We start from the raw sequence: 14,974 nt of genomic DNA, 5'->3' as shown, positions 1-14,974 counted from the left end.
CCCTAGAGAAATTCATTCTAGGAGACAAATAGAGGAATATTCACAGCAGCACTGCTCATAATAGCAAAAATCTGGAAACAACCCAAATGTCTATTGATAGTAGGGTAGAATAGGTAAATGAATGATGGTATATTCATATAGTAGAATACAATATGAACCACAATTGCCTAAATCAACATGGGAAAATCTTACAAGCATTATCAAGTAAAAAAAGTCAGAGAAGGTTACATACTGTATGATTTCATTACATAAAGTTCAAAAAAGGGAACATGAAACATATTATTTACAGATAGACAGATACAGAAAGACTATAAAGAAAAGAAATGCTAACACAAGGTATTTTTATACTTTAATTTAAATGCCAGCATCTCATGTGTTCTATAAACTGACAGTTATAAAGACTATCAAGGTTGTACTTTGAGGACTTCCTATCTAGCACTGCTCAACTTCCCCCTCCTTCAGATTCACATGTACTGTCCCCCTCCAGTGAACACAAAAGGACCAGACAGATGCTTCACTGGGCTCCTGGCAAATGACTATTCATACCTGGGTTGCAGAGTAATTAAAGTGCAGGTTTGCACATTCCCATGGCAGGGAATTAATTATTCTGGCTTAAAATCCTTTCAATCTCCAGCTGGGTTGGAGAAAGTGAAGCTCTAGTTGGGAGTCAATATGGCATTTAACGAAGCGTTACAAGTGCAAAATGACAGCAATTTAAAAGCAAGACAGGCTTCCCTGGTGGCGTAGTGGATAAGAATCCTCCTGCCAATGCAGGGGACATGGGTTTGATCCCTGGTCCGGGAAGAGCCACATGCTGCGCAGCAACTAAGCCTGTGCACCACAACTACTGAAGCCTGCGCATCTAGAGCCCGTGCTCCACAAGAAGAGAAGCCACTGCAACGAGAAGCCCGCGCACCACAAGGTAGAGTAGCCCCTGCTCGCCGCAACTAGAGAAAGCCTGTGTGCAGCAATGAAGACCCAATGCAGCCAAAAATAAATAAAATTAAAAAAAAAAAGAAAGAATGGTCTCTTTATTAAAAAATAAATAAAAATAAAAGCAAGACAAAAACCTCTAAAATATGTTACTTTCTGAACATTTGAGTAACAGGAAGAAAAAGGCAAGGTAGAAAAAACCCACGGTATGGAACATTTGTAACAAATCTTAAAGATGAGTTTCAATATCTTCTTCCTATGTTTACATTAATTATTGACTATCCCTAAAAAGCGGTTAAAATGGATGTAAAATTTGGTAATATTCATCAAGAATTTTATAAATTTATTTATTTTTGGCTGCGTTGGGTCTTTGTTGCTGTGCACGGGCTTATTCTAGTTGCGGCGAGCGGGGGCTACTCTTCACTGAGGTGTGTGAGCTTCTCATTGCAGTGGCTTCTCCTGTGGCGGAGCACGAGCTCTAGGCACATGGGCTCAGTAGTTGTGGCGCATGGTCTTAGCTGCTCCGCGGCATGTGGGATCTTCCCGGACCAGGACTCGAACCCGTGTCCCCTGCATTGGCAGGCTGATTCTCAACCACTGTGCCACCAGGGAAGTCCCTCGTTAAGAATATTAAATGTTCAGGGACTTCCCTGGTGGCGCAGTGGTTAAGAATACACCTGCCAATGCAGGGGACACAGATTCGAGCTCTGGTCCGGGAAGATCCCACATGCCACGGAGCAACTAAGCCTGTGCGCCACAACTACTGAGCCTGCGCTCTAGAGCCCGCGAGCCACAACTACTGAGCCTGTGTGCCACAACTACTGAAGCCCACGCGCCTAGAGCCCGTGCTCCGCAACAAGAGAAGCCACCGTAATGAGAAGCCCATGCATGGCAACAAAGAGTAGCCCCCGCTCACCGCAACTAGAGGAAGTCCACGCGCAGCAACAAAAACCCAACGCAGCCAATAAATAAATAAATAAATTTATAAAAATAAAATAAAAGAAGGTATGGGGAATGGATTTAAAAAAGAAAAAAAAGAATTTTAAATCTTCATGTGCTTTGACCCAGAAATTTCATTCTGGGCAACTAAATTTAGAAATAATGTGGGCAAAGATCTATGTATAAAGGATTTCTCTACAGTGTTACTTATGACAGTGAAAAATTAGAAACAATAACCAATTGGGAAAGGGAAATCAAATCAAGTCTACCTGATGGAACATTTTGCCTTCTTCGTTAAGAATGATCAACTTGAAGACTGTATTAGTAACCAGAAAATATTATGACCCAATGTTAATGAAAATAGCAGGCTGTTGTGACCATGAATGCAGTTATGTGAAAAGCATGCCTGTAAACGAACAAAGTCTGGATTGGGGATTACGTAAAAATAATTCTTGTCATTGCATCCAGTGGGGTGGGAGGGTAGTTTTGGGAAGAATTTTTTTCTGGGACTTCCCTGGTGGTCCAGCGATTAAGACTCCGTGCTCCCAATGCAGGGGGCCCGGGTTCAATCCCTGGTGGGGGAGATAGATCCCGCATGCATGCCACAACTAAGAGCTCACATATGCAACAAAGATCCCGCATGCTGCAACTAAAGACCTGGCACAGTCAAATAAAAATAAATAAATAAAATTTTTTAAAAGAAAGAATTTTTTTCTGCACAATCCAAACTTTCAGTGCGGTTATTATATTCTCTTTACTTGAAAAAAAAGTTTTTTTAAACCTACCCAACTGCTTTGTTTTTTAAAATATGTAAATGTCAGGAAAAAACTGAACATTCCATTGTTTAATATTTTGCCCTAATTATGCATTAAATAAAGGTTAACCATGTTTTGCTAAATAAACACATCTCAAAAATGTAGGAGAACGCAAGTACTTTTCTTTTCCAAGTAGAGCAGATACTTTGGTCCTAAAGAGATTTGCAGCCCCTAAGTCTCTTACACTAAGTTCACTGTGCTTTCCTAACAATTCCACTTTCTAGATCATTCTGAAATGCATCTTCCTGTGACTCGACATATACTTACTGAACTTAAAATACATGCCCTGCACAGTTGCCGATGTTCAGGATGCAGCAATGAACAGAGCAGCCACAGATCCTGCCGCTGTGAAGCTTATTACCCTCCTGGGGGTGGGGTGGGGGTGAGTAACGGTGGTGGTGGTGTACTATACACAGCCTGGGACAGCCTCCCTGATAAGGTGGGACTGAAGCAGAGCTCTGAAGGAAACAAAGACGGAGCCATGTGCCAATCTGGGAGAAGAGCATTCTGGGAGTATGTTCCGTGCACTGGGGCCAGTTGGCTGGAGAGGTCTGGACGAAGAGGAGAGCGGCAAGTGTGGGGGGCAGGGAGGTCACCAAGAGCCCCAAAGACCACAGTGAAGAGCTGGCTTTGTATTCTCAGTGAGAGAGGGAGCCAGGAGAGGGGTCCCGGTAAAGCAGCAATGTGATTTACCTTAACTTTCTGTGATGACAGAAACGTTCCACATCTGCACTGTCCATACGGTAGCTGCTAACCTGGTGTGGCTATTTAAATTCATTAAAACCAAAATTCAGTTCTTCCATTCCACAAGTCACATTTCAAGTGTTCATGTGGCTAATGGCTACACTGGACAGTGCGGTTTTAGAGGATCAGTCTGAACTCGGGGCAGAAAACAAGACTCGAGGGAGCAAGTATGGGATGAAGCGGGGGGGGGGACCAGTCAGGAGACCATGGTCACAGTAGGAAATGGTCGGACGCTGGATGAAGTTTTGAAGGGAGGATTTGTTGCTGGGTTGGTTGTGCGCTGTGAGGACTCACAACCAGCTCTGGCCTGAGCACCTGCAGGATGAGAGTGCCAGGTACTGGGAGGAAGAGGACGCTTTGAGGGGAGAGCGGGATGAAGCAGGAAGTTCTGTTTTGGGTGTGTTCACTTCAGATGCCTATAAGGCATCCTACTAAAGATGGCCAGAAGTCTTTGGGGTTCAGAAGAGAGATCTGGGCTGAAGTCACAGTTTTGGAACTGTCAGTATTTTAAAGTCATTCCACTGGGCGAGATCACCTAAAAGTGGATGTAAGTGGTGAGAAGAGGTTCAGATATTGAGGCTGGGGTACTGTGATGTTTAAACACTGGGGAAGTGAGGAAGAACTTGTAAAGCAGAAAGACAAGAAAAGGCAGGTGGAGAACCAATATAGAAGGTGTCTGAAAGCCAAATGAATTGTTTCAAAAAGGAGGGAGTGACCCACTGTGTCCAATGCTGATACATGAGTAAAAAGAGACTGGGGAACAGATCACTGTATTCCACAACACAAAGATCACCAGTGACCTTCACAAGGAGGCCTTAATTCCCACTGCCGCTATCTTTTTTTAATTTAATGCTGTGTTTCCTTTATTTATTTATTTATTTAGTTGCAACAGGTCTTAGTTGTGGCAGGCGGGCTCCTTAGTTGCGGCTTGTGGGCTCCTTAGTTGTGGCATCCGAACTCTTAGTTGCAGCATGCATGTTGGATCTAGTTCCCTGACCAGGGATCGAACCCAGCCCCCCTGCATTGGAAGTGTGGAGTCTTAACCACTGAGCCACCAGGGAAGTCCCCCCAACTGCCACTATCTTATCTGGACTCCTGCACTAGCTTCGTAACTGATCTCCTTTGCTCTAGCGATTCTGTCACTCAAACACGTCCTCTATATCATGGTGTTATTTTTCCAAAACTTAAATTTTCCTATACTGCCACTCAGCTGAGAAATCTTGCCTAATACTATATTATCTTCAGCAGGAGCAGCCAAACTCTAGGGAGCATGTAAAAATCCCCTGGGGGTGACGAGGCCCCAACACCCAAGACTCTGTGTCTCAGTAGATTGAGGAAGACCCAGAAACTGTATTTTTAAGTAGCAGCCAAGATAATGTTACAAACCATGGTGACCAAAGGACAAAGTCCAAACTACTTAGCAAGGCAAACAAAACCGTTTCAAATTTGGTCCCAAACTTCCTGACTAGCTTCTTCCTATTCCATTCTAGACAGCATACCTACACTTCCACAAGCTCAAACTAACTACTCACACTAACCGCATTTCCCCAAACGTGCCGTGTCCTTCCAGATATTACTGCCCCCTGCACAAGCTGCTCCTGCCTCCTGGAAGGCACCTTTCATCTGGCTGTGCCCAGCGAACTCTGACTCGTTCTTCAAGACCCAGCTTAAATGTCACTGCTAGTGTGAGGTCCCACCCAGCTCCCCAAACTCTGTTAAGCTTTTCCATGCAGCACACTATCTACCGACTACTCTGCCATCACCGCCACAACTCCAGGAGGCAGCGATGGGAGAGGCAGTGTTTTCTTCAATCACGCACTGCCAACACACAACCTGGAACACTGCAGACGTTCGATAACCACAGACGGCTGTTGGCCTGATGGCAAGGCACGTTGGCAAGTGCTCCAAAAGGCAAGACACTGCCACTGTAAAGGGCTGGGGAAGTCAGGAACAGCTCTGTCTACCTGGGACTTGAAGGATGAGTGGAACTCAGAGAAAGGGAAGGGGAAGAAGAGAGACCTAAGAGGACTCCAGACAGGACCGTGAAGATGGGGGCGTGGGCACGATCAACATTCCTTCCTCTACCAAGACGGACAGACTCAACGTCCAAAGCAGGGTTTGAAATCTATAGATTATGGTTTCAAATAAACATTTTAAGCTTCTGTCTTACAAGATGTATCAAAAAACAAACAACAAAACCTGACCCTTCACAACCTGTTGGCTGGATCTAGTAAGTACCCCACACCCCTCTTATACGATGGGACAGACTCAAAGCTCTTGATCTTGATTCACACACTGAATCTTTACTTGGGCTTATCACCTTTTACTTTGCTCCTCAGACCTGTTTCCCACAAAGATGTATGAGAGGCAGTATGTGGTAGACTGGCACAAATCTCTCACCTATACCCCCGAACAACTTGTCCAATCTCCTGCTAATAGAGGGTCCTAAAGTGTTCCCATGGTACCCAAAGGACCGTGTCCTACACAAAGCTGTTCTGTGAATAAGTCTCTGCCACTTCATTGGTTCTTTAACCCCCCCTAGAACACCCAGTCAGTGTTTTAGTATATATCTCCTCAAAACTTTTCAGAATAACCCAGAACCTGGCAATTACCCTGCGAATCCTTGAGGGCAACCAACTTCTGAATGTTGACACATCAGAATTTACACAGCAGTTTTAATTATACACAATTTAAAAATCAATATAGTATTGGGAAAATATACAGGAGATCTAAAAGGAATATAATCATAATGCTTTTCATGTAAAAACATCTACTTTGTATGCACGATACAATAAAAAAAACCAAACAAACGAGATTTGCCATCTTGTTCTAAAAATCTTGATCCCTGGCATCTGGATTTTTCCCATTTTAGATGGGTAACTGTTATTCCTTTTACGTGCACAAAACCAGTCAGTTGACAACTAGTAACCATCTGGACTTTACTTATGAATTGTGGATCCATGAAGCTGCTTACCTGGGGGGAAATGAACTGGGGAGGCACTTGCGCCCGGAGATTAGGAGAAGAATTCAGCGGCTGCACGGGGGTGTGCACGCCTCTCGATTGTGCTGTGCTATTTCCAAACAAACCATGATTGCCACCCTGTCAACGGAACAGCGACGGTGAGGCTTTTTGTTAACATAAGAAAACACAAATAAGAAACAGTTCAGGTTTTCTCTCCCTCAGAAGAATCATATCCCGTGTTCCATGGAATCACAGAATTTTACAACTGAAAAAAGTTCCTGATCTCAGAATGCTCAGAAAAGTATTCAAATCCAATCATGGGCGTATCAGCACCACCCCTGCAGTCTGATGCATTCTATAAACCAAAAGGGTTAAATTTAGTCAAATGTTAGAAAAAACACTAATTTGTTGTTGTTGTTATCGAAAGGTACAGGCAGTATAACATTTATTCAACTACTTTCTTTTTTAAGATTGGGTTTACCGAATTTATTGTCAAACTATATAAGCTGAGACGCACCTTAAAAAGCACCTGAGTAAAAATGCAGGCTTGTGAATAATATCAGTTGTAAAACAATACTATGATATGACTTCTCTGAATTGGTTGATTTGAATACTTTTCTGATTCAATCATAAGATCAGTGCCACCCAACTGTGAGCCTAGCTCCATGAGGATCCTACTCCAGATCCGAACACCCTTCCCTGTCCTGGGTCTGCTTGGTCCCTTCTTTACTAGACGAGGAAACGTGAATCAACCACAGAGTGAGATAAAAAAGGAAGAAAGGGAAAAAGTGAAAAATCATTCCAGGGACACCAAAACAAAACATTACTCACCTGTAACTTCTCATTCAAATGTATGACTATCAGTCTAGTCAAAAAACAAGCTTAGCTCCCTGATTTCTGGAGGATCAACTCACTGAAGCACTTCTAGACTGCTCCAATCAAAGAGCTATAAAAAGCTGGGCTGTATATGATGGCCTTTCCTTTCTGACTTGTTTCTAGCAGAGAAGCAAAGAAATCATATTCGATACTTGATGCTGCCCGACGTAGTTTTCTATACCATCTTCACTTGGCCTCTTCAAGGCCCAGCTCAGAGGTCATCCTCATCAACAAAGTCTTTTCCCAAACCTTCCTCATTGCACATTCAGATTCACTGAGCCCACCTCTACATTCTCAAAACACTTGAAAACTCTTTGATAGGATCCATCATCAAATCATATTATAGTTATTTTGCATCCTGTCTTTCCACCACCAGCTTAATATTTCCCTCTTTGTATTCCCAGGAACTCAGTTAAGCCCTGGTCTGTAGGATGAGCACATCATTTGCAAACATCCATGACTCACTAATTTCATACACTTGAAAACAAACATCCCACTGGACACCGTCAGTGAAGACAGCTACACCACTGCTTATACCAAGTCTGTGCACTCTGAGCTGAGGTCACCACCATCATCTTATCCCTGGAATCGTGGGGATTAAGGCAATTTTAAAGAAGAATTTTGTCCTTAAGTTCTAGAGCAACAAAGATATTTTGATGGCTTAATGATTCAAAACAGATTAAGGGACTGCTTCAGGGGAATTAATGAACTTAAAAGTATTGAAAATAAAAATGATTATGAATATAAAGTAGAAATGGCAATTAAAATCTGTGTACATCTCATAAAAGAAAATCAAAGATCCACCATGAATTTTAAATCTCCCAAAGGACTGTTTAAACATGAAAAGACCTTTAGTTCTAGAAACTCTAATATCTCTGCCTCTCCTGTCTTACTAATCAAACTTGTCATTCTGAGGTGAAATGGCTCAGTTCTAACTTTTCTGAGATCCTGGTAGTCTGGAGCTTAGCTACTAATCCTTCCCAGGAAAATAGGAAACATTTATTTTGCTAAGACTATTCCACTAAGATCGTTCTCACACTTTACTATCAAAGTAATGACCTTGTTATTAGATGTTAATTATTCATGGATGGTCTTGGATGGTGGGGTTTCTGACAGCTAGAGTCCTTGCCAGACCTATGTTTTGTAGGGCTCCAAACTGCTCTGGTATGGGTCATTTTAAATTTCAACCTCTCTTTCTGGTAAGAGGTATTACAAAGAATTTGCCTTTTTTGCTTTTTGTAAAATCAAGTCCTCCTTTCCTATTCCTAGGAGAAAGAGTCCATCCCACTCCCACCAAAGGTTTTAGGTTTTCATTATCAAGTGTCTCTAAAGCCATACCAAACACTTTTGATATATCTGATACAGATAATAACAAAGGTAAGTCAACAAAAGTTTATCAAAAAATACCTTTTAAAAAAAAATAAAACCATTTTTAGATAATTTTTATTCATTATTTACTGTTAAATCTCACTTTTTAATTTTTTGGCCATGGCATGTGCCTGGTGAGATCTCAGTTCCCCGACCAGGGACGGAACCCGGGCCATGGCAGTGAAAGCCCAGAATTCTAAACACTAGGCCAACCAGGGAATTCCTCTCACCTTCTCTATTTTTTAATATGGAACCTTGGCATCACAAGTTGGTCATCTTCTTGGCTCAGAAGTAGCTATTTTGCACAGTAATGTATTTAATGGTAATCATACAAATCCAGTCTTTTTTTTAAAACTATATTTAGAGATTAGGAAAACCAGCATCAAAAGCGTATATATATATATATATATATATATATTAATGGTGGCTTATCTGGCTATTTCTAAAGCTTCACTGTTGTATGTGAGGCTTTAATGATGACCTGAGCCTAATAATTATTGGTGATATTTGCCTCAACTACAATGTTTAACTTAGAAAGGTATATAAATTAAAAACAAGGTTATCAAGCTAATTGAAATCTTCTATAATTTGGAAAAAAACCTCAAATTTTATTTTGAAATTATGAAGTATGTTAACTGCATGAAAATAGTGTGAAAAAACCATAACCACATTTGAATAGAACATGTATAATCAACTTGGTTCACAATGGACTTTGTAGCAATCCACAGATCAAAAAAATGAAGAGGAATGACCTTTTTTCAGAGTCCAGTGCACAGCTAGTTTGGCTGGTCACTTATACTAAAGTTTATGTACTAAAAGCATCTGATAATCAGGTGATCCTGGGAGCATACTTATAATCACCATTAACCAAGAGTATTAAGACTATCTTATATTTTATATATCTCAAACCAAAAGAGCCCTCCTCCCCACCAAAATGGATATAATTGTTTCTTCTCTGTTTATATAAGTAATACACAACCATGTCCTCTGTGGAAACGTTAGGAAAAAGAGTGAAATATCAAGGAAGAAAACAAAAAACTACCTATAACTCTCAATCCAGAGTTAACCAATCTGAACATATGGATATAATATAATCCATTTTTTAAATGTGCTAAGGCAACAATTAGAAAGCATATGAACGATCTATATGAGACTTGAGGACTATAGCGTAAGAGGTGTTTCATACCATCCTTTCATTTCTATGTGAAAGTCATCACGTGCAAACAGAATGGACGCAACTAATAATTAAATGTCCTTCTGTGACATTCAGAGATGAAAGTCAGAAGAACAAGTAAGTAGTCATGGAACTAAGGTTAGGAAAGTATCACTGGAGCCACTGTCACAAAGGAATTGTCTCCAAATTCCTGGTTTTCTCCACAAAAACTACAACAGAGCTCCTGCAAGGTGACAGACAGAGGCCTGCTCTGTCCGCTTGGACCTGCAGAGGCGAGGCGGCATTATCACGACAGCCCTGCCAGTCCTGTCTCTGCTGCACAGCCCTTCCTTGGAGGACGGACAGATCCAACCCCAGGAAAGGCACTGCTCCAGGCTGAACCAAACACTGGGCAACATCGGTCTTCTTAAAGCTTCATTATCTAACATGTAAGTTACCTTTCTCTGGATAATATGATACTTAAAGACACTGGATTTTTAAGATGCTGTAACCCTCCAATATTTAATCTTACTAGTTTTGCTGCTGTTTTCTAATTAGCAATTTTATTAGATTGAAAAGACCTCAAAAGTAGTCTTGCCATTCAATCAAACGTTCAAAAATGGCAAATATGTTGCTAAATTAGATGATAGAAGGTACCTGTAAGCTTCTTTAACATTTTCCTAAGCCAGTCATTAGTTAACTATTAAACGTAAACTTATGACTAAAAATGGGAAGACAAAAGAAACATATTTAAAATAAAATCCATGTTGAGAAACATGAAGAGAGATGGGTTCTATGGGCTGAAAGAGCTAAAGCCTATACTTAGTATCATTCTGTGCATTCAGTAATCAACAAATTTCCCAAGACAGACAAATGATGCAATAAACTGCAGACCAGGGCCAAGGCGAGGCCACAGCCAAGCAGTTATAAATTTGAGAGGCCTCCTTACTTGTCTAGCAGCGAAGTTTTGGGGGTTGAGCCCTGTGCCGATTGCTCCAAGGCTGACGTTGGGTAGTGTGGAACCAGAGGGAGACAGCTTGTAGCTGGGAGAAGGGGAGAAGGGAGAGCAGGGAGCCTCATCCCCAAGGCACCCATCTTGATTGGAGAAAGGCAAAGTCAGCTGAAAAGTAGTAGTAGTTAGCCAATCACAATGAGTGTTGGTTAGTGAAGCAACAGAATGCAAGAAGGGAAAAGAGAAACACCAGGAATAAACAAGGTTAGAGTGTATTAGCAGTAAGCGAGGATAGAATTTGGATCTGATAATAGTCATGATACTTTGCCCAACAGACACCATCTGTCATCCTCTTTCCTATAGATTCTTATCCTCTAAGTTAGTAACACATTCTGTCCATCGCACTAAGATAAAAATTGCCAGACACTTCATTTTCATGCGTCTAGTACTGATTACTCTAGCTACGTGGCTGCTGAAACAGAAGCCAGAGCAATCTTCTTGCGAACATGCTGCTGTCTGCATCAGCACTGTGGCGTCAGAAAAGTGCCAGATCTAAAAACTTTGGTTTTAACTGCCTTCTGAAGACCAGGAACACTGCAAATTGGTATTCTGAATCAAGGAATCATCTCCTCCATTAGAAATGTTAAAAATCCCAACAGATAGGTATAAATGACTTGTTTAAAGCAGGTAGTTGAGAATTTGAAAAACATACCATCATAACTAAAAACAGATCATTATGGAAATGGAGAAAGAAGACAAAAGAGCTCTCTTAGAAACAGCAAAGGAGAAAGTTTTGGATCATCTTGACAAAGCTAGAAGGCAAGGCCTTAGGAGACACAGAGTATTTGCACAAGATCCAAAAATTTATTTTTGTAAATTGCACAACAGCAGAAAAAAGAATTCAGAATAAATTTGCCTCTAGGATTTCTTCTACGTGTTTTGAGTGTGCATTTCCCCCACTATAAATAGATCAGTTCCCCCCTCCAAACTTCATAAATTCCCCAAAACTTAGACCTTGTTCACAATACTCACATTCTAAAGACAGATGGTTCTAGCTGCTGCCTAATCACCTGCCAACAACAACTATTTTCATGTCACCATTCAAAAGCAGGTGATGTTTGTGCTTTGCTCGCTCATTCAGTTCAGTAATTCTATGCTTCCTTCTGGAATTAATTATCAAAAGACAAGTGGGAACCAAAGTGGTTCTCATGAATTATTATCTTAAACCAAGGATTCAACTCACCTTCTCAAAATAAGGCCCACTATCTGTGGTTCCCATGTCTTTGGAATTAGGTGGACGGAACCCAGATCGATCCTTCCTCATGATATCATTAAAATCCCCGAGATTCATTGCTCGCTTGTCCACATCAAATTTTTTATCTGGAAGGCTCCCTGAAAATAACACAGAAGGAGTGAGGATGTTAGCAATCAATGTCTCCCTCATGACCAAGAGTGACTTGTCCCACTATGCTCCCTGAGTGCAGGTGTAAGACCAGAAGAGCTTTTTACTGGTTCAGGCTGCTGGTGGTCCTTCCTGGAACACACATGGATGCCTTAAAAACCAAACCAAACCAAATAATCCCCCCCAAACTCCACAATATATAGTAGCTGTAGCCTGTTTTCTATGGAAGACTGAAAGAGAGCCTGAGGGCTAACCTAGTAAAAAATCTCTAACTAATCTAATTCTTAGACTGGGTATTGATATGTTTGATGAATATATCTTGCTCATATATTCATATGTCCTCGGTGAGAGGATGTGTCTCTTGTTAATATTTTAGCATCTGCTAGACAAACAGTTGGGGTTGTGAAACACGTTATTAGGAATAAAAAGAGCAAAGAGGCACGGTTGTTGCCCTAACGTTTAGAACTTCATGCTGAACGCAGGAGACGGTGTGCCATGTTACTGGTACAATGTAATTTCCCAGGTGCAATGGCTATTCCCACTTTCTTTCACATGTCTATAAATTTGCTATTGTACAGTGACATGAAGCTCATTTTTTAGCTGTTCTCGTATTTAAGAGTATCACAGATCAGAGGTTATTTCCCTTATCTCCTAGGACTGTTTCCTTTTCTTCCCGGTTTGATTCTTTTCAAGTTCCTTCAGGTGAGCGACAGCATCACTGTGAAGGTCCCACAGATGAAGGGCTGATGCTGCATCTGCTCTACTTGCGGGGTGGCGGGGGCGGGGGGGGGGGTTGGTCAATAATGGGACATCCCAGTGCAGACAGACCTGGCCACCTGAGGGCTGACTCTGGCAGGGCCACAGACATATTTTATTTGGCCACACACAGCATTTAAAAAAATCTGGATTAGCTTCCACTATTTAAAAATCAGGATGTCCAGGACAGGAATAAAGATGCAGATGTAGAGAATGGACTTGAGGACACGGGGAGGGGGAGGGGTAAGCTGGGACGAAGTGAGAGAGTGGCATGGACATATATACACTACCAAATGTAAAACAGATAGCTAGTGGGAAGCAGCCGCATAGCACAGGGAGCTCAGCTCTGTGCTTTGTGACCACCTAGAGGGGTGGGATAGGGAGGGTGGGAGGGAGACGCAAGAGGGAGGAGATACGGGGATATATGTATAGCTGATTCACTTTGTTATACAGCAGAAACTAACACACCATTGTAAAGCAATTATACTCCAATAAAGATGTTAAAAAAAAAAAAATCAGGATGTCAATGCATATCTGAATTTCTGGCCTCTCTTGAAAACACTGGAGGACCTGGCAAAGCTGAGCCTGAACTCGTCCACGACAACAAGTGCCAACAGCCGAGCAAAGGTTGACTCCTTTATGTGGAACACACAGTCTCCCCAGCTGCCCAGTGGCCTCCAAGTCTCAAGTTTTTATATGTAGCACACACTACTCATTTACGTCAAGCACGGTACCTTCCCCAGAGCGAGTGTGGAATATGTGTCTAGGACCTGCACCCATCCCAACTCAAAGTGAGCAGGGGATCCCAACAGGGTGTCATGAACAACAACATATTCCATTCGTATTAGTGCAGGGATACACACCTACAGACAAATCCATTTTGCTACTTGGATTATCTTCAGTTTGACTCTGAAAATAAAGAACAGTGAAGGAAGATTAAAGGCTTGAATTAAACGTCTGAATCAGAGGAGAAACGGCATTATTCATGTGTGAGCCACACCTTACTTTACTACTAGGACTATACAACATCCTTGGAAATGAACCTTAAACTGGAATGAAGACAATAACTTTTTTTTTGGCTGCGCGGCATGAGGGATCTTAGTTCCCTGACCGGGGATTGAACCTGCGCCCCCTGCAGTGGAAACGCAAAGTCCTAATCACTGGACCGCCCGGGAAGTCCCAAGACAGTAACATTTTTATAACTTAAAAAAAAAAAAAAAAAAAAAAAAAAAAAATATATATATATATATATATATATATATATATATATTTATTTATTTATTTATTTATATTTGGCTGCACTGGGTCTTTGTTGCTGCACGCGGGCTTTCTCTAGTTATGGCGAGCGGGGGCTACTCTTCGTTGCGGTGCGTGGGCTTCTCATTGCGGTGGCTTCTCTTGTTGCGGAGCACTAGCTCTAGGCACATGGGTTTCAGTAGTTGTGGCTCGTGGGCCCTAGAGCACAGGCTCAGTAGTTGTGGCGCACGGGTTTAGTTGCTCCGCGGCACCCAGACCAGGGCTCAAACCCGTGTGCCCAGCGTTGGCAGCAGATCTTAACCACTCCCCTTCCCCACCAGGGAAGTCCCAGTAACATTTTTAATGACTAATTTTGGGACTTCCCAGGCGGTCCAGTGGTTACGACTCTGCGCCCCCAATGCAGGGGACCCGGGTTCGATCCCTGGTCAGGGAAATAGATACTGCATGCCGCAACTAAGAGCCCGCATGCTGCAACTAAAAATTCCGCAAGCCGCAACTAAGACCTGTTGCAGCCAAATAAAGAAATAAATACTAAAAACAAAAATCTGACTAATTTTGATTGCTGTTGGTGTCTGTATTCCTAAATTCGATTTTCACATCAAATTAGCTTCAGTAAATCTATGGGCAGAGGAACAGCTAAACAGCTGCTTGGAGAATTAAACCCCTGTGCTCAAGTTCCAGTCGGCTCAGGATCAAATTCCAAGAGTGGCAGCCAAATGATGACAACTTCTTCTTGTGACTTGTCAAGTCATCAAATCTCGAAATGTGCAGCCAAGTCATTTGTCTTTTGGCAACCGGGGACAGGGTGTCCCCATAA

The 14,974-nt window shown here is 42.0% G+C and overlaps 1 protein-coding gene across 8 annotated transcripts in view; it reads right to left on the bottom strand.

Annotated features, from left to right (window-relative positions):
* Nucleotides 1-14,974, bottom strand: part of TNRC6B (trinucleotide repeat containing adaptor 6B) — a 263,413-nt gene that overhangs the window by 39,201 nt on the left and 209,238 nt on the right. For all 8 annotated transcript variants that reach the window (XR_009505462.1, XM_059937015.1, XM_059937013.1 and 5 more), the window contains 3 exons: nt 13,764-13,809; nt 11,986-12,134; nt 6,406-6,531 (listed from right to left, as the gene is read on the bottom strand). Coding sequence is in view for 7 of the 8 variants with exons in the window: in XM_059937015.1 (XP_059792998.1) it covers nt 6,406-6,531; nt 11,986-12,134; nt 13,764-13,809 (321 nt within the window). In the remaining variant the exon portion in view is untranslated. The remainder of the gene's footprint in view (nt 1-6,405; nt 6,532-11,985; nt 12,135-13,763; nt 13,810-14,974) is intronic.

Source organism: Balaenoptera ricei, chromosome 10, assembly GCF_028023285.1.
Source record: "Balaenoptera ricei isolate mBalRic1 chromosome 10, mBalRic1.hap2, whole genome shotgun sequence".
Classification (NCBI taxonomy): Eukaryota; Metazoa; Chordata; class Mammalia; order Artiodactyla; family Balaenopteridae; genus Balaenoptera; species Balaenoptera ricei.
This window is presented reverse-complemented; position numbering and strand designations above follow the sequence as displayed.